The sequence below is a fragment of the Lagopus leucura genome, unplaced genomic scaffold, assembly GCF_019238085.1.
Source record: "Lagopus leucura isolate 7727_CA_CO unplaced genomic scaffold, USGS_WTPT01 Super-Scaffold_100004, whole genome shotgun sequence".
NCBI classification, from domain to species: Eukaryota; Metazoa; Chordata; class Aves; order Galliformes; family Phasianidae; genus Lagopus; species Lagopus leucura.
In genome coordinates, this window is record NW_024962264.1 from 33,199,115 (window position 1) to 33,218,315 (window position 19,201).

General features: G+C 40.2%; 1 protein-coding gene across 1 annotated transcript in view; it reads right to left on the reverse strand.

Moving 5' to 3' along the window:
* SPATA5 (spermatogenesis associated 5) overlaps nucleotides 1-19,201 on the reverse strand; it is a 197,055-nt gene that overhangs the window by 134,569 nt on the left and 43,285 nt on the right. The window contains 1 exon segment of the mRNA XM_042870617.1: nucleotides 10,824-10,950. Within this exon segment, the coding sequence (XP_042726551.1) occupies nucleotides 10,824-10,950 (127 nt within the window).

Consider the following 19,201-nt stretch of genomic DNA (forward strand, 5'->3'; position numbering starts at 1 on the left):
AACAAACAAAATGTAAAGTTGGAGTTCTTTCAACGAGAAAAAAAAGAATACTCAACTAGTATGAACTCTTCAATGAAGTCTTATTCTGCCCACAGAAATCTCACAAAGACAACACTATTAATAAACTGAACAGACAATGACTACATCCAATACTCCTAAAGAACCTTAAGCAAAAGCTTACTCATCCTTACTGAGAAACAAGTGCATATCAACTAACGAGGTGCATTCAATACGTCTTGGGTGTCTTTTACCAACATGGAAAGATTGATCCTATTCCAACTTGCCCATTACAAAGCTCTTACGTTCAGAGGTTTTCTAAAAGTAAAATTCAAAAGGTCACCTCCTTTCTACATACAAGCAAACAAAGAAACCATACACTGATCCCTCACGCTTCTCTCTCCCAGCACAGTCGCAAGGTGTGCTGAGGTATGATCCACACTAACCAGCAGCACAGACAATCCTCAGCTTTCTGTTTCACCATGACTTCCATTTTTACTGAAACATCCTTCACTCTGTTAGGAGGGAGATAAGTATCTGCACTTATTATAATGTAAAATGCTGAGTGACTTCTATAAGATGAGGCATTTGGTAGTTTATTCTATTCTGAGCTTTGACCTTCTTGTACTTTCCAAGCTGGCTGTCTGCCTTCAACTGATTTGTTTTGTAACATTCCAGTCAAAACATTTCAGCTGTTGCATGAGAAGGAGACTAGGAAAAATATGTTGCTTTGTTTACAATTTAAAAAAGCTAATAAAATGACTTCACCCTAACCTTTGGAGGAAAGTCTTGAGATCTGACCACGCTAGGATTTGAAACTTCTTACTTAGAAAAACTCAGTGATTTTTCTTGATATTTAACAGATACAAAGATTGAAACTACCGAGCTTTGAGGAGTCTGCATGTTCCTGCTGAATCCAGACTACCAAAGTCACAGCAGGAAAACGACCTCTCCTCTCAGTGGAGTAATCTGAGTCTAGTCAAGCAGGAGGAGATGAAAGAGGATACCACAACAGATTCTGGAAGGAACAAGAGCCAGATACGGAGAATGAACACACTGAAGTCAGGAATCTGGACTCTGCGGCAAAATCCACAGTCATTAAGAAAAATTCTAGATACAGGATCCCAGAAGGCAAAGAGAAGCAGGAAATGCTGGCTGGGCAGGCAGGTGAAGACAAAAAGTTGGGGAGATCTGGATGACTGAGAAAATGAATTTACTGAGCTTGGGAGAAAGAATTTGTGAAAAGCAAAATGCACCCAAGCACAGAGGGAAAAAAAAAAAAAATACATGAGTAGAGCAAATAGACTAAGAACAAGGATGACACTGAATTAGGTTTGCCAAAGATGAAGAAATCAGGAGACAAAGAAAATGCAGACCAAGAGGATACTGGGTAAAGAATAGAACCACAGAACGGCTTAGGTTGGAAAGGACCTCAAGGATCATGAATCTCCAGCCCCCTGCCACATGCAGGGCCACCAACCTCCCCATTTAATACCAGACCAGGCTGCCCAGGGCCCCATCCAACCTGGCCTTGCACACCTCCAGGGACGGAGCATCCACAGCCTCTCTGCGCAGCCTGTTCCAGCACCTCAGCACCCTCGTAGTAAAAAACTTCCCCTTGATAGCCAACCTAACTTTTCCCTCCTTCAACTTAAAACCATTTCCCCTTGTCCTGCAGTTATCTACCCCTTCAACGAGTTGACTCCCCTCCTGTTTATATAAAGGGAGCACCCTTTAGGAGCATATAGCATTTACTTCAGTACCTAAAGGCTGCAATGAGGTCACCCCATACCCTTCTTTTCTCCAGGCTGAACAAGCCCAGCTTCCTCAGCCTGTCTTTGTAGGGGAGATGCTCCAGCCCTCTGATCATCTTTGTGGCCCTCCTCTGCACCCTCTCCAACAGCTCCCTGTCTTTCTCATATTGTAAAAAGAGAAAAGACAAAATGTTCCACAAAGAACAGCAAAGTAGTTGAACACTGTTGTCAATTTACCACTTACTTCAAGCAACCAAGTTTTCCACGACAAATCTAGAGGCTCCCGTAGAGCTGATAACCATGAAGATATCAACATGACAGTACACCATGGGTTCCAGACTCTCACACCAGAAACTGGTAATTATTAATCTCATTTCAAACACTGTAAATCAGAGCTCTTAAAAATAAGGAAATGTAGGTATTAGGGTAATTAAAGGTGATCATAATGAATTGTAAAAATAATTTTCTAAATTAGTGCAATTTAATTAATCATGCACAATGAATACCACTTTCATTAACAGAGTTAAGGACTGCACGATGATTCATATGCACAAAGAACAATGAATTAAGATTGTACACGCAATCTTACCTATGGCATTTCTGAAGTCATGGGTGCTCAACAAGCACAACAGTCTCTACAATGCTATTTTAATACAGTGTTCACAAAAGCACTTCATATATACTGCGCATTTTGCATCCACAGAGAGAAAGACTAAGCAAAAGACCAGTTGCAAACCAAACCCTAAATGTGTTTATGGCTACTGGGCAAGTATCCTAACTGGGCATTTCTCTCGTTATGTAGCTCACAGCACCACATTAACTAGAATCATGCCCTTAAAAATCAAGTCCTTTCGAAATGTCTCATCCTTAACTGTTATCGCTACCCTAGTGAAGTTTATTACATATGAAAAGATTTATGCCATATAACACAGCAACTGTGAAATGTACCTTGCTGTGTGTTTTACATCTACCATGAAGTAGTGTATCTCTAGCTACACGTCCCTAAGGCTCTGATAGCTCCTGAGGGTGCTCCTGGAGGAACTGAGGCAAGCCATATGCAACCCAGCTGCACCGCTCCTCTGCATGGCCTGACGCTTCATACAAAAGGGAAAGATTGAGCTGGAAGGATTTAGTAGGCAGAAGTTAGCATCACATAGGCTGTTCTCAAGTAATTCAAGTAGGAAGCTAAACATTGTGTTTCAACAAGCAGACAAAAGTTTTAGGGGTTAAAATTTACTGTACAGGTACAAGAACCTTAATAATAAAATTACTATTAATTCTCTAGACAAAGGTGCTATGTTTGCCTCTAAATCCACATGAAGAATTCAGTTGACCTAACCCAGTGCTACAGGTACTGCTTAAATTCACTTCACTTCTAGAGGCATGATTCATCTTAACACCCAAGCATATGTTCTCATGTTCTCTTACAAACAGTGTCACTTTCATGTTACACGAAAAAAACCCAAAAACCTCACAGCCAAAAAACAAAAACAAATGAAGAAAAGGCAAACAAAACCAACCCCAACGTGGAGATACCAACGTGGCATCTCAATTACAGACTCACTGAACTGCTGCATGGTGTGGTACAAATAGCACTCTGATAAGCCTCTCAAATTTCCCACTTTTAATAGTTTGGAGGTTTTCTGACACGTTGTGCCTTCATCGGTATTTTCTGAGGATAGGACATAGGAATAAAAACAAACTCTGGCCATTACTCTGCCATCTTTGTACTTTTCCAAATTTGTATGTGTGCTGTACTTCCAAATATGTCAGCTTTGATACCTTCAAATAAGTTTTCTGGCACGTGTCGCAGAGTTTATGAAAGTATTAGTGATGCTACACTACATGAACGAATCAATGTAAGGAATGCCTTCTGTTATAAAGAATAAGAGCAGGCATATTTACTTCTGTTCTACTTGAAGTAAAACTATTATATTTTTACATACGCTGTTTGGTTTTATGTTTTCACAGACAAAATAAAGCCAATTTATCCTGGCCCTATGGTGTGTCTGTTAAAGGAGAAAATATGCAGCCCAGCAAGTTTTCCCTCCAACCCCTTATTAAAGGCAGGTAATAAATCTTGAGTGAAAAAGTCACTGTGCTCTTCAGCTGTCACCACTAAGATTTTATTTTTTTTTAAAACCATAGCAGCCTTAAGGCTGATTTACTACTCAGGCCTCCACACTCTGACAATCGATGCTGGAAACAAAAATCACTTTTGCACACCTGGAAATATTTTATTTGCTGTACTCATGAGAAAACAAAGTTTTCATCAGCAAGGAAGGGGGTGGGGATGAAGGAAGGAGAGAGCTTCAGGTGAATCTTAAAACCCAGTTCTCGACTCAAAGAGGAATATTATATACATACATTCACGGGGAACACAGAAACTAACTCTGTGTTCAGACAGGTTGGTAAGGTGCTGGAGGAGCTCAGGGTTCACTATCCAATCCAGCCTCAAATCATCAACTTTGCGATCATGGCCAATAAACAGCAGTGTTGGCCAACAATGTCTGTCCAGTGTTTTCAGTATAACAGATGAAAATAATTTGCAACATTAAAAACATTTTACTCCTGCTTATGCTTTTTCTTCTTTTAAATAAACTTAGAAAGCTCTTAATCACCTGAAAATGTAAGCATCTTTTATTAATAATGGCAAAATTAGATCTCTGAGAAACAGCTACTTTCCAGAGCACATCTTTGCCTTAGTCACAGTTGCAAGTTTAACTGCATTAAAGGGTAAAAACCCAAACACATACCAGAGAAAACCAATTGATGGAAAATGTGAAGGTGCCAAGACTGTGAAACAAGTTTAAAATGTCAGACCCTCTTTTCAATGGCATGTAGTTTGATATCATTTTTCCCTAAAGCCTAATTTTTTGAAAATTTATGATATGCTCCAGAACAATCTTGTCTTCAAAAGAAATCCCACATCTTCTGTTATTTCAAAGAACCATACTTGCACCTGGGCAAAATGATGTAAACACGCTAGGTGCTGGCTGACTAAAAAGTCACAAGACAAAATCTCTCTCTGCTTTTAATCCCAGGGCTTTAGAAGAATATGAGGAGTGCCTTTTGACGAGCAGAGAGGCATTTCAGCATTTCAAGAAAAAAATGTTAAAAAAAACCTGACGGTTCAGCAGTATGGAGAGGCATGGTGATTGCATTTACATGGTTTGATTGCTATTCTGAAACACATTCCCACCTGTTCTATTCTAGTGATAACTACAAAGTCCATCCACAAATGAAGACTGGTTTCAGTCATGTAATATCAGACAGGGCAAGCAGTTTAACAGATTACTTGTCAGTTATCTCCTGTGATCCCCAGACTGGACTACTTCCTCTCCAGTAACCTATCATAAAAATACTTAGACAAGGCATTAAGTGTCCCAACACTGTCTCCTTCTAAAAGTACCTACTCTTGTGCCATCAGTCTTCCAAATTAGACAAAATCTGCGTAGAAGCAATGCTGAGATGCAACAGCCAGAGATGTATCCCAGTTTCCTGTCTGGGACTCAGCTCATATTACATCACTGCAAGGCTAAGAGACACTTGAGTGGCTTATCCTCAAACCAAACCCAGTGTAGAGTAGGATGAACAGGTAAAAATATTTACAAGCAGCAGGGAGCAGTAAAATGGTTTTCAGAGGAGGTGGAGACAAACGCTTCACAGAAGTATGCAGCAGGACAAGAAGGCAGAAGTTTTGGGAAGCTAGACTGCTAGATACAAAGAAAAAAAAGAATCATGGTGAGGGTGGTCAAACATGAAGCAGGTGCCCAGAGAGGCTCTGAAAACTCCATTCATGGAGATACATAAAGACAAGTCTGGAACAACCTCACCTAACACTGAAGTTGGCCCTGCACAAGCATGAGGTTGAACTGGAAGATCCCCAAAGGCCTCTTCCAACCTGGAGCTTTCTGTGACCTTTGATTAAATTTGGAGGGCACAGAGGGGAGCAGAGCACATGACTAGTGGGCTGTGTGGCCTGTAACTCCAGTCCTACGTTACGTTTGGAAAAACTGAAATAGAACCTAGTCAAGGCTGTATGAAGACACTCTGGTAAAACGTATCTGACCAAAATGGAAATCACACACAGACAAATACGCAAATAGAAGAATATAATATGTGGAAATGAGTTAAGTAAATGCTACTGCATCTGACTGCTAAGTATGCATCTAGTATCACCTGCTTTACAACAGCACCTACCCATTTCCAGACAATAATGAATAAATATGCCAGATTCTTTCCTATTTCTTTTAACTTGTAAAACTGCAAACCTAAATATTTGAATTTCTTCCATAAGCCTTCAGAAAGACAGAACTTTGATGTTTTAAAAGAGGAAAGATTGTTTACTTTTGCTGCAGGCAAGAAATTATAATTTCTTTACTGATTCTGCCAAATGGCTCTATCATGGACTTTTTATTTTCATCAAAACAAGCCACTTTAAATTAAGGTTGTCCCAAAATTGCACACAGTAATCACCATTTTAAGGGTCAAATTCACTTGTCGAACCTCTGTTTGACTTCTCTGACCAAGAGAACTCCTCCAAAGCCCAAATGAACCACAGGGGAGGAAAGTTTTATTCTATTTCCCCATAGTTGGCAGTTGCTAGGATGAATATTGGCTGCAGTTTTATTTTGTTCCTATAAGCAGTCTAGAAAACTCAATATCCACATGGTTCTTAAATGAAATATAGCTGAACTCCGGCGGTTAAGACACTGAAGTCAACTGATCTTCTCTGCAGAACAGTGCGGACTGAAGACTTCAGGGTGAAGGAAGAGAGGGTAGAAGAGAGAAGGTAAGGAGGCAGGCTGGAGAGTATGACGCTTTTAAAGCAATAGAACTGTTCTAAAGGAGGCAGCAAAAATCCTCTGCCCTGGCACAATCCACAGAGCACATGTTCTTATACTAGCACGCAAGATACTTCAAGATTAAAAGCCAAACTGTACTAAAAAAGTATTTTTTTAAAGATTCAGTATTCAGTATCAGTAGAGCTTCTGGTTTGAGCTACACTTGAAGCCCATAAACACCGATGCAATCCAGACCATCATCAATTTAGAGACAGTGAGTAACGCTGACAGCACAGGCTCTCATTAATCTTCATTTGTCCTATCACATCCTGTCATTCTTATGCAAATAGCATATTTGACGATGCATCTTTCCTGCACCCCATGATAAGGACAAGTGAAGCTGTCAGGAGCACCAGGATGTCATTGTATATCACAAGCCATCCCTTCACTTATCACCTTGTGTTTTACACCATCGCCGATGTGTTTGACAATCAAATTTGACCCAGCAGGAGGTAAAACTATCAGATACCACAGTAACAGGCATCTTGCTTCCTGTGCTGAAACATTCACCAAGGTCCCTGGGGATCTGACAGTTTCTTTTCCTTAATTGTACCCTGGCTATTGGAGATGAAATGCAGAGGAAAAAGGTATCAGCATGGGCAGGAAACAACAAAAATTCACCTTCCTCACCCAAGAACTAAGGTCAGCATTAGAAGTTTAGGAAAATACAGGTTTCACTGCAAGAGAGAAGAAGGACACGCAGTCCTGTTGAGTTGATCTAGGTTTTCTCCTGTGGAGTTCTGTTGGACTACAGTGAAAAGCTCGTCCATCCATATATGAAAAGATCACTTAATGTCAAGCAAATCAAAATATACACAGTGCTCAAAATAAATTATGTTTGGTTTGTAGCGATGAGTGAGATTTCTTGTTAGGCCAACTGATACGTGGGAAAATACCAGCAACCTTTGAATTGCAAGCAGCTCCATGAAATTACTGTAAAATATTTCAGGCATGAAAAAAATCACTCTTGAGTGGAGAAGTCATCAAAAGTTAGAAGTATTTTTCCTACTATTGCTCATCAATTCTACCTCTACAGTAAATAGAAAACCAAGATTAAAGGGTAGTTTTACTATTCTTACTGACTCACAATGTTTTGTTTCTGTATCACTTTCCAAGTATGTTCAGAACATCTTGTTCCAGAGTACATCTTGTTCCAGAGTACTTCTAACTGAAATCACTCTTTCTCCATCATATGTAGGGTGAAATCGGTACATGCTGGTTTTGTTTCGTTACTTCAATGGAAATTATCCCAAAGTACTTCCAGCATAGCATGAATGGGATGCAAAGTAGCTATGTAGCCCCAAACATGGCACGCAACATAAATCTGGAATAATATTTCAATAAAATCATGACATCTTAGAGGAACTATATTACTAATAGACATTTATAACAAGTCAAAACAAGTTCACCCTTAAACATAACTCTATAAAAGACTGATTCAAAATCATTCACTACTCAAAACCAACCAAGTGTAGCGCTTGCAGGGATGACCGTGTCCACACTAGGCACAGGGCAACACCCTTAAATGCGATATTCCCACGTGCTGTTTTCAAAGTAAAGAACACAAGATTGCCTTGTGCCTTTATACAACATGTAAAGTTCACACATTAAGAATTACTGCATGGTCATGATACACCTACACAAACAGGACACTCATTTATCGTCATATATTACTGAAATCATATTTCCAATACACTGATTTAATACAAGTTTACATTTTCAAAGGCATCAGTGATTACTAAGCGAACTGTAAATCCAGATGGAGAATTCTAATTAACTGAAGTTCAAAACAAACACTTTCTGGTGTCCATCCTTTTTTTTTTTTTTCTCCAGGAAAGAAAAAGTGTATAGCCTGGTGTAGCTTACCTGGTTTGTCTGAAGCATGATGTGAGTTATACCAACTCAAACATGATTGTCCAGTCCCTTTAAATCACAGTTTAAACACTTTCTCCAGACTGGTGAAATTTTGCTCTGCTATTCTACAAGCAAACACTTTCTACAAAATTATCAGAACTTTTTTCTTTCTATCTTCGCAGAAATCATTTTAAAAATATCTAAAATATCAATCTACAGTTTCTAGTTAATAACATTCCTATAATCACACAGATCACTATTCTGAGAAGCACTGTCTAGTGGAACTTAGACCTGTTAGTCAGGATTAACTTGGGGTTAGAATACATCAGCCTAACGCTGCCATCTCAACACAAGTGTGTTGTTAGTTCTGCATTTCCTCTCTTCTTTTACCATCAGAGTTCATACTCTATAAGGATATATATGTATTATATTCTTGCTTTCAGCCACCACAGTGTCTACAGATCTTGCCTGTGGTAGCTAGCATGGTTCCCTACACACAGAGTATTCAGGTGCTGCTGGTAAATGCAAGAAAAAAAAGTTGGAGTTGAAAGTGGGGTTTCCACAACATGCTGCAAGTACTGGATCAGTGATGTTGCAGAACCTAACTAATTTCCGTGTAAGCCCATCTCTCCTCTGACTGTGTCACCTATTCAGTGATGGGCTATCCCCCTATCATTTCTTGGCTTCAAGGCTGCTTTTAGTTAAAATAAACGATTCCTGGAAAGGCAGATATACAAACAGATTTTTTCAGAATCAATATCTGCTCTCATCACGCCCAGAAATTCAGATGCAAGGAAGATGCCAATTTTTTATCCTCCAGATTAAAATTAAAACTTCCAGGTACTAGGGCTGGATCTGCATCAGTGACAGAGATATAGTGCATATATATCTAGCAATTTCAGTTCTACGTGTTTTGTGTATTGCAGGGTGGCCCCTTTAACACACGCTAGTTTTGTCCCAGGTAAATGCCAATATTTCAGATAAAAACACAAACCACAAGAAAACAGCATTCACAGGGAAGGGAAATCTAGGCAAAGGGAGAGTGACACGAGAACTGAATGCCCAGGTGTGCCAGGCACAGTGCCAGGTGACGGAGTGACCCAAACAATGAACTGACCCCAAAGGAAATTTCTGTTCAACCGATCAAAATTTTTCAAGTTCAGCTTAGTCTGACGCCAAAGATCGTTACCAAAGAAAGCTGAAATCAATCCGACTAAAATTAAAATCTATGGAAAATCTCAGTTTTGCATAAGTGTATTTTTCACTGATTTACCACTTCTTGCTGAATACACTTTGCGAGTTCTGCTTTGCCTTAGCAGACGCATAGATAGTCCTTAAGGAAGCTGTAAGCAAGCCTTTATCAGGCTGCTATCAGCTGGGTGGCTTCCGGCAGTTCAAAAGGCAAGAAGCTGTGTTATGCAGCCAAAATAAAAGGTTTTTTTTTCTTCCTCAAAACTTCACGCGTACACTAATATTGTTTTAAAAGCTTGCACCTCATACACATTTTTACCTGAATGCTCCAAGACAAACAGAAAAACACTATTCCAGAAGTATCTTTAAATGTAAGAATTTGTTAACATTGAAAATAAGAAAATATTTTAAGAAACCCTACAAAAAGACCAGGAAAAATAAATTTCATTAGCTTGTCATCAAATTCACGAATGCTGTGAAGGTGAAAAGCTGCAGAATAAAGAAACCTCACCAACGCCACGAAACATATCTTAAAGGAAATCACTTCAGACTGGTCCGTCTACTGCACTTAGCTGTGAGAAGACACAGCAGTGGCAGACTTTTAAAGTGGATTTTGTAGAGGGCTGCTGGGTTTGTTTTGCATTTGGAGGCTTTCTGCTTTAAGTGTTACAACCATTCTGGTTTTACATACTTGTCTCTCCAGCAAGGCTGCTGCGAGACTTAAGGAGAAACCGTGCTGTCCGCAGCTGGAACCCCCACTGCTGGCAGCAGGCAAACAGCACGGAGGAGATATTTAATCTTTTGAAAGGAAGTAACTAATGAAACCAGCAGTCCAGCAAACTCTTGCATAAACAAACATAACAGAAGCAAAACCCACAAAAGCAGTTTGACAGAAATGTTGCTGCACAAGTTCAATGAGCTCAATTTAAGAATAATTTCTTCTAGGAAACAGACACTGGGGGATATCACAAAACATTTTGTTTCTGTTAAAACATTTGTATAGGGAAAAAAATGCCAGGGACGTTTAAACCATTCCTTTGCCTTGCCACCATTTTCCAACTTCTACCCTCATCGTAAAATTATTAGACAACAGTTTGCAGAGTAAACAAAGAGAACTGAATTATTCCAGAATCAGGCCTTCTCAAGAGAACGGTGCATTCAACACTGCATCTATTCGTACCTTGTCTATCATGTCCGGTCTGTTTGTAGCTGCCAAAATTGTCACGTCCTTCAGCTGCTCTATCCCATCCATTTCCGTCAACAGCTGAGCCAAGACACGGTCTGCTACATTCCCAGCACCTGAAGAGCTGAATAAAAAAAAATAAAATTACAGCTTTTGTTTGTCCTTCCCAGAAATTTGGAGAAAGGAAAAAAATCTAGAGTTCTATTCAATTTATAGGGATACACTTTTTTTAATGTTTAATTTAATTCTGATTTTTATTTTCAATTTCAATACCTGAATGTAAAATACTTTCAATCATATGAAATTAGTAAATGCAAGTTGAAGGATTAGTCCTTCAAAAGATTGCTGGGTATTCAGAAACCAGATGAGGTTTATTAGTTACTAACCTACTGCAGAGGTTGTAAAGATTTTACAGAATGTGGATATCTGGAATAAACATTTCTAAGATAACCAGATCCATCCAGATTCTTTTCTAGTCAGGCAGATTTTAATTTCCAGCATCCTGCAAGTGAATGCTTACACCATCTTGGATGAAAAATTACTTAGTTAACGTATTTTACAGAGTTGGTCTACATTTGTACATCCTCTCCATCAAATGAGTACAAATTCAGTGCATACCAACTCCTTCAAAATAGCATTGTCAGTCCTTTGATGCCAGGAAAGAAACACTGAGAAACAGAAAACTCCAATTTGAAAGTGCCAATATGCGAAACACCTAAAGAGGCAAGACAAAGTATTCTAAGTGTTTATTTATTTAGTTAGTTAGGCAATTAGCCCTGGTAACATTGTAGTTCACAGAAAAAAAAATTGTTTAAATAGATGTAGCAAAATATATTACAAAAATAAACCAGTATATTAGTTAAACCTTCCAATATTTTAAAAAAGAATAAGTGATATACCACCTTCTTTCTAGGCATTTACAATGTATGTGCTCACATACATATATCCATGTGTATACATGGTCACACATGCTGTAAGAATGCAGAAGACACTACATAACTAAACCAAGACCAAGCACCTGTGTTGCAATAAGTAATAAATGTCATCAGCAGTTGTGTTCTTTACACTATGACATCCTTTTAATTCTGCATAAAGAGGCTTTATTTCTGAAATATTATTAAAAAATAGGTCAGATCATGTTTTACTTTTTCAAAGATGCTGTGCCTAGGAGATACAAGGCCTGTACACAGACAACCATTCACTCAGATATAGGAGGTGAAGTGAAGCAGTGGGAGCCCTGAGAGCCTGGCTGTTGGTCACCACCACTTCCAGTTGTGGGGAAGGCCCCCAGCACCTGCTAAAATGCCATTTAAAATACAGCTTAAAGAAATAAACCTCTCTCGTTTGTGATCGCTGAAGACAGATTAGTTCTAAGCCACTGAGCACTGAGCTTTTCCAGCAGATGCAGGCAGGATGCCCCCATCCAGCTGTGGCACTTGGCACCAGTGCGGCCATCCACCACTAAGGCAGCCAATGTGCCTCCTGAGAGCCCTGGAGCCAACACAACATGCCACTGCCACCACTGCACAGATTTCCTCCTAATAAGCTCTGTAGCTTTCCTGTTCTGCAACCGGTTCTGTAATTTACCAGAGAAAAATAGTTAACTTAGACTCAGACCTAGCCTGGAAAGCATCTTTGAGGAGCTATAATAAATGCTGGCTAAGAGAGTTTTTAGGTTGCTAACAAATATTAGAGAAGGGACTTGGGTCAGCTCGTTGTCAGCTTTTTGGTTTGCTGCAGCCAAGCTAGGAACTCCCAAGGGGTATCTGAGCATGTCTAACACAGCCCTGAGTCACAGCCCCTAGCTTTCCAGAGGGCTGAGCGTGATAAAACACTTCAGGTGTTGCACAAGGATGGCAAATGCTTTTCGAAGAACACAGAACTGAAAGGAAATTAAAATCAACTTTGTAACATAAGCTGGTCTCAGGTGGGATTCGGGCCTCCCATCTCGCACTAGTTTCACATTCACTCAACTTTATACCCCATGGGCTGCATACAAGGAAAAGCTAAGCAAAGGGAAAAACATTAGGAGTGGGACCAAAATGTTAGTGTTATATGAGATGATCTGAACCCAGAAGGCATTGGGGGAGATGTCAAACGTTTTTTTAAAGAAACAAAGAAGAAATACCTGTTTATAAAGAGAGGTGACTAGAACGGATATTACATCTTTCCCCAGTATAAACATTTCCCTTACAAGTATCAGACTAAAAGAAAAAAAAGTTTCCAAGGAAAACTCCCACTGTTAGAGGTGAACATATCCTGCAGTTTCACACAGTTAGGGCATAATCAGAAAATCACTGTTAAGCAGTCATGGATGGCATCCTGCTCCTCAAACAACAACAGAGGGGGGACCCCGGCATATTAGCAGAGTTTCTGTTACTACCTGTTAGAAGTGGAATACTAAGATTTTAAAACCACATATGGAAAAAATATCAAAAATAATAGTACTATCAAATGAAGACATGTCTGGGATCTGTGACACCAGAAGTTTTCAATTTTGGTGCTTTTGCTGACATAGCTCACTAAGTCATCATATGATGCACCATATTTAGCACAGAGTCTAGAGCAAATTAGCTTTTGGCTTCAGAGGATGCCCCATGAAACTCCCAGCAGGCATGTGCGATCTCTTTACAAGCCGCTCTGAGTTGCATTGCACGCCCCGAGAACGCTAGCACTGCTTAAGCTGTTAATCTGAAGGGTGACACGCAAGTACGCTTTTTTCCATTTTCCCATGATTTCCCAGCAAGGGTTTCAAATTAACACAGGCAACTTTCATTAAAGCTGCCTGGACTTTTGACGCAAACAGCAGTCGGAGAAACAAATTATGATTAACCCTCCAGTCCCATGCAGGCGCTGCCAAAACCAACTTCCAGCCAAGCGACTGCCTTTGCCCCCCTTAACCTGACCTCTGTGGGTTGATGTCATCATTGCAACTGCATGAAAATCACTCTCTGAAGGCACGTAGTGGTACAAACTAATTTCCTGTCAACACGCCGCCTGCAAATCCCAGCGGTCGGAATTAGGAACCTTACATAATCCATGCAGGGCCATGTGTGCACGGATGCGTGCACACAAGAGCTGTGCCCCCACCAGAAATACCTTGAACTTCAAAATAAAAATGTGTGAGAAAAGAGCAGCCTGGCTGCTACACGTGGGCCTCAGAATTCTGAGTAATCTCTAATGGTGTCGTAATTAAATACATCAGTCTGTAAGCTACGTGCTATTTTAATCTTTTTGCCAATTCCTAAATCCTCGAAGTAGTTATAAAGGGAGAAAAACATATCTGCTTATACTGGTTTACCACATTAGGCAGATCCAGATACCCTCCCCCACATGAAGTTTCAGCTGGTGCTGCAGAAGCCCCAACCAGCCTTGGGCTGCATGCCCTTCCAACACCCTTCCCTCGACCAACAACAGAGAGGCTTCTCGAATAGCCAAGCCCACCAGGTAAAACTATCTATGGGGAATAAAAACCTGCTCACAGTATTTTTTTTGTGCTAAAGGCACTTCCAGTGTGCATTCTGGCAGAAGAAAACACATTCTACAGTGTACCAGTGCCTTACCATTAACCTGAATTAATTTTTACCATCTGCTGCATCTGAGAGACTGCTGCCCAGCCCCAAACTGAATTATGCAGGTGAGGGCCACCCATAACTCCCCTTCTTTTTCTCATCTCCTCAGGATTCATCCAGTGCCCATTCTCACCACCTGGAATTAGAGGCCAACAAGAACCATCCTTTCCACATGAATGCTTGAAGCTGCTCTCACACTTTTTCCCATAAATATAAGACTAACTGCAACTTGATTCTGCCATTGCACCAAGAAGTACATAAAATTTATCAGCATATATTTATCATATAACTCTTCACACCAAGGAGACTTTTCAGACACAATCAGATGTAAGTAATCAGCAGACTTAAATAGAATCATTAAGGTTGGAAAAGACTTCTATGATCATCTAGTCCTGCCTTCTGCCTACCACCAATATTGCCCACTAAGCCACGTCCCTCAGCGTCACATCTTCACATTTCTTGATAACCTCCAGGGAGGGTGACTCCACCACCTCCCTGAACAGCCTGTGCCACTGCATCACCACTCTTTCAGAGAAGAAATTTCTCCCAACCTGAACCTCCTCTGGTGCAACTTAAGGCCAATCCCTTTCATCCTATCGTTGTTACCTGGGATCAGAGACTGACTCACACTTTGTTACAACCTCCTTTCATGCAGTTGTGGAGAGCCATCAGGTCTCCCCTGAGCCTCCTCTTCTCCAGACTAAACAATCCCAGTTCCCTCAGCTGCTTCTCATAAGACCCATGCTCCAGACCCTTCACAGCTTCACTGCCCTTCTCTGGACGTGTGCCAGGTCCTGTTACCTTTCTTGCTATAGCTAGTTTGTTGACAGCAACAGCTTACTTGTTTTCTATGTTCTCACTTGTTTAGCTCTCCTTCCCTATCCACCCCCCCATCTAGCAGGTTTGTTTCATATTTGAAAACTGAAGTCCAAGAAAGCAGTACTTATGATTTTACCTCATGATCAAATCTAGTAAGCAACCTCACTGCAAACTGATGCAAATATACATTTGCACAGGCTGAAAACCGAGAACACTCCCATAGCCAAGGCAATGAATGTTTTTTCAGAACACCAGATGTTATTTCCATTGGAAAAACCTATTTAAATCCTGATCTTCAATTAAATCCCGTCAAGGAAAACCAGTAACTCTCCTTCTGCCACAGCCTTCAGTGGCAATGAAACCATCAGAACACGTTAGCTACAGAATCAGGACCTTAATTTGATTACGTTGATAAATGATAGACTTGAAAATACAGGAACTATGCACACACCAACATTGAGAGCACTCTTACACTCACAGGCAGGCCTGCAAAGTGGCAGGAGCAGGCCTCAGGGCAGGCACCCGGCTCGCTTACTGCCCAGGGATTCATCTCTGCACAGCTGAAATCTGTAACGCAGATCTGGTGAGGAGGAGTACAGCCCACCTGCCTCTCCAAATCAGCACATCAGGCAAGATTCACCTACAGAGATAAAAGCTGCTTTTCTTATTATTCTCTCTAACAAAAGAATTGCAATGACAGCCAAAAGTGACGGGTTTTAAAAGTACTCCCTGGACATGATATCATCTCAAATAACTCCTTTCCTGGAATCTCTGGAAATAATTTCCTCTCACAACAAATGCAAAACTCATTGACACAACAGAACGGCTGGTATCCTAACAATTAATGCTGGCTGAAGCAGACCTTGCTGTCAGGCCCTCAGCCCTGTGCAGATGCAGGGCATAAGGCTTCAGTCACACCTTAGTGCGTGTTATTGTTGTGCTCCAGAATTACTAATTCAGTCTTCTACGTACGTGAACATGCAGCAAATAATGTATCTTGTAAAGCAAAAAGGCATAGGAAGCATACCTAGGTACAAATGGTCGTTATGGCTGAATTCACATGTGGCACAAGTACAGCACAACTCCAGTGCATATTATTAATTCAAACCATCACTGATACCACATAATTGGATGCTATTAAAAAAAATCTAGGAGAAAGACACCTGCATAATATCACCTCAGTGTATTGGCCGTTCATAAAACAGCAACAAAAAAACATGTCTTCAGTGCTGAGATAATAAACATTCCCAATAGCAAGGAATTTTTCTGCCTGTATCAGCAGAAATATTCCAAAGGAAGAAATTCTAAATCCCTCTCTCCATCAGCACCCTACAATTAGATGTTGTTGTATTCATAAAATCATAGAATGGCCTGGGTTGAAAACGACCATAATGATCATCAAGTTTCAACTCCCCTGCTATGCGCAAGGTTGCCAAACACCAGACCAGGCTGCTCGGGGAATATTCGACATACACCTGTATCACTTTTACCCCCTATATTGTTTCACATCTTCTGTTTCCTCAAGACCAAAATTCAAATCTGATATAAAGGAAATGTCCAGAGGAAACTTGGGAAAGTCACCAAAATTCAGAGACCAGGTAGAACATTTCGCTTTATGGTTATCTCCAGCCCCAAAACTTTCTTTTTTTTTTTTTTTTTTTTTATTATTACAAAAGCACTAAAAATTTGAGGAACTCTTAGAGTTCCTTGAGTGACCATCAAGTCTAAGCAAACTTCCCTAAAATGAAAAATTGGGCTTCATGAAAACTGGAAACAGTGCTCAGCTGTCAGCAGGTGACACTGTATTAAACATAGACCATAGCTCACTTTTTACATCCTAATTATCCTCCATATTCATGTAATCAACATCTTCCACTTGACAAAATTTCTTATTATTGCAGCTTCTCAGAAGTCAGTGAAGCAGGCCCAGAAAAAGGCAACACAAATGAAGGAGAAAAGGAGCCAGTCTGAGATGGGCTCAGAACCACCAGGATCTCTTCCAGGGGGCTTTTTCCCCTGCATTCTTCTGAACCCTCATGTATTGGACAGTGATCCATCACCCGTTTCCATCTGCTGACAACCAACTCCAGACATGTGTCTGTGAAGGACAGATGTTGGGCCACACATTCATCTGACACCAGCACTACCCAGCTGAAACAAGAAGATGCTAACATCTACAGTTCTCCTATTCCTTCAACACTGATGTCACCTTAAAAATAGCCACACACCTGATGCACAGTGTATTTCCCATTTCCTTTCACTCTGTTTCCCTCAGCATTTCTCTTATGTGCATTCCTGGAAGTTAATCAAGTCGAAAACTGTAATCAATCATGTCAACCAGGGAAGTTAGAACAGTTTAAATTGGAAGCATTACAGACATAGAAGCAAGTAACTAGACTGGAATTCATTTCATTATAACGATATTTAAATACGAGAGGCTTACACTGATCTGGAATAAGTTTCAATTATATGTTTTGATGACAACTAGTTCTCCTTTTATTTTTTTTTTTTTTTTTAATACTATTTTTAATTTATCTTTAAAAAAAAAAAGAAGTATTAAATGATTACAGTCTTAATCCTGCTGGCAGTTGCAGCCTGCTTGGGCCCATTTAGCATGGGTAAGCTGATCTTTTCCTATAATCAACATCATACCAGAAAGCAAAGTGGCCATCACTTGTGCCTGCTTCTGATTCCTCTAAACCAAGCATGTTTCATCCAGGCCTCAGGCAGGAATCCAGACAACAGCTCAGATGCATGTCTTTGGCTGAAGCACCTTGCTGCAGAATCAGCCTTGCTACAGCACTCTTCTGCACTACGGAACAGGCTTACCTACTTCACGGACTTCATAGGTTTCTCTAAATCCTGTAAATTTATCCATGCATTTGAATGATGGCAAAAAAACAGTTTACAAATTCAGTCCTGCTTCCACTGATGCCAGTGAAAGGCTTACTGACTCGAAATGGGCACAAAGCTTAAAGTGTAAAATTATGGTAAAGATTGGCAAAATTAAACTTTGTTGTTGTTTTCATGAAGGAAGAAACACAGATTTAAAACACATTGTGATAAAGGATTTTTGCTGGACAGGAAGGAGTTTTGGTTCTTTTTCGCTTTTCAAAAATAAAGAGATTGCAAAAATTTCTCATACGTATACAGCATATGGGCAACGTTATTTGTTAAAATTGCTATTTCAAAGCAAATTACAAGTTTTACTGTGTGATTCAGTTGTTTCAAAACTTTTGCTTCTCCACCATTCCTTTTAGGCCTAAAGTAGACAGCTGGTATCAGCCACATGGCTTTTTCACCCCCACACAATATTTTCATTTGAATGGCAAAGACATTGAAGATCCCAGACCACAACCACAGACATTTTGAATGCCTCAGTTCTCCATCAAATCCAAACTCAGCTGATGTTCTCTGATTCAGGGACAACGAGTGTCAATGTAAGTCAAAATAGCCAAGTTGCTTAGCTTAGTCATCAACTCAAGTATGGCACAGGAAAATTGTTTCTTCACAGAATTTGGCCTTACATAATACATAACAGTAGGGTGACAATACCTACAGCTCTTCTGCTGGTGACTTACCATGTGCACTGTAGTTTTCTATCCTACCTAACGCTGCTTTGCTTCGTCCCAGCTCATAGATTTCACCTCTCCCATGACTGCCAATGACACCAGGAATTTGCATAGATATAAGCATATGACTGTATCTTTGAGTGTACAGTGTAAACATGTGCTGTAATACCCCAAAAAGACAGCTTAATTTAAAAAGACTGATCATTATCCCTGTTAAAAGCACAGGTGTACAGAAGAGAAGCCACGATTCTTCATAGCTTCATGTGCCCTGGAAGTCCAGGCTGCAGTGAAAACAGCACAACTTCCAGACATTTTGAGTCAATTATTTTGTGGCTTCAGAATGTAGTTATCGGGGGCCCAACACTCAGGATAGCATAGCTCCCCAGAAGAGCATCATCAACCTGTAGGGGAT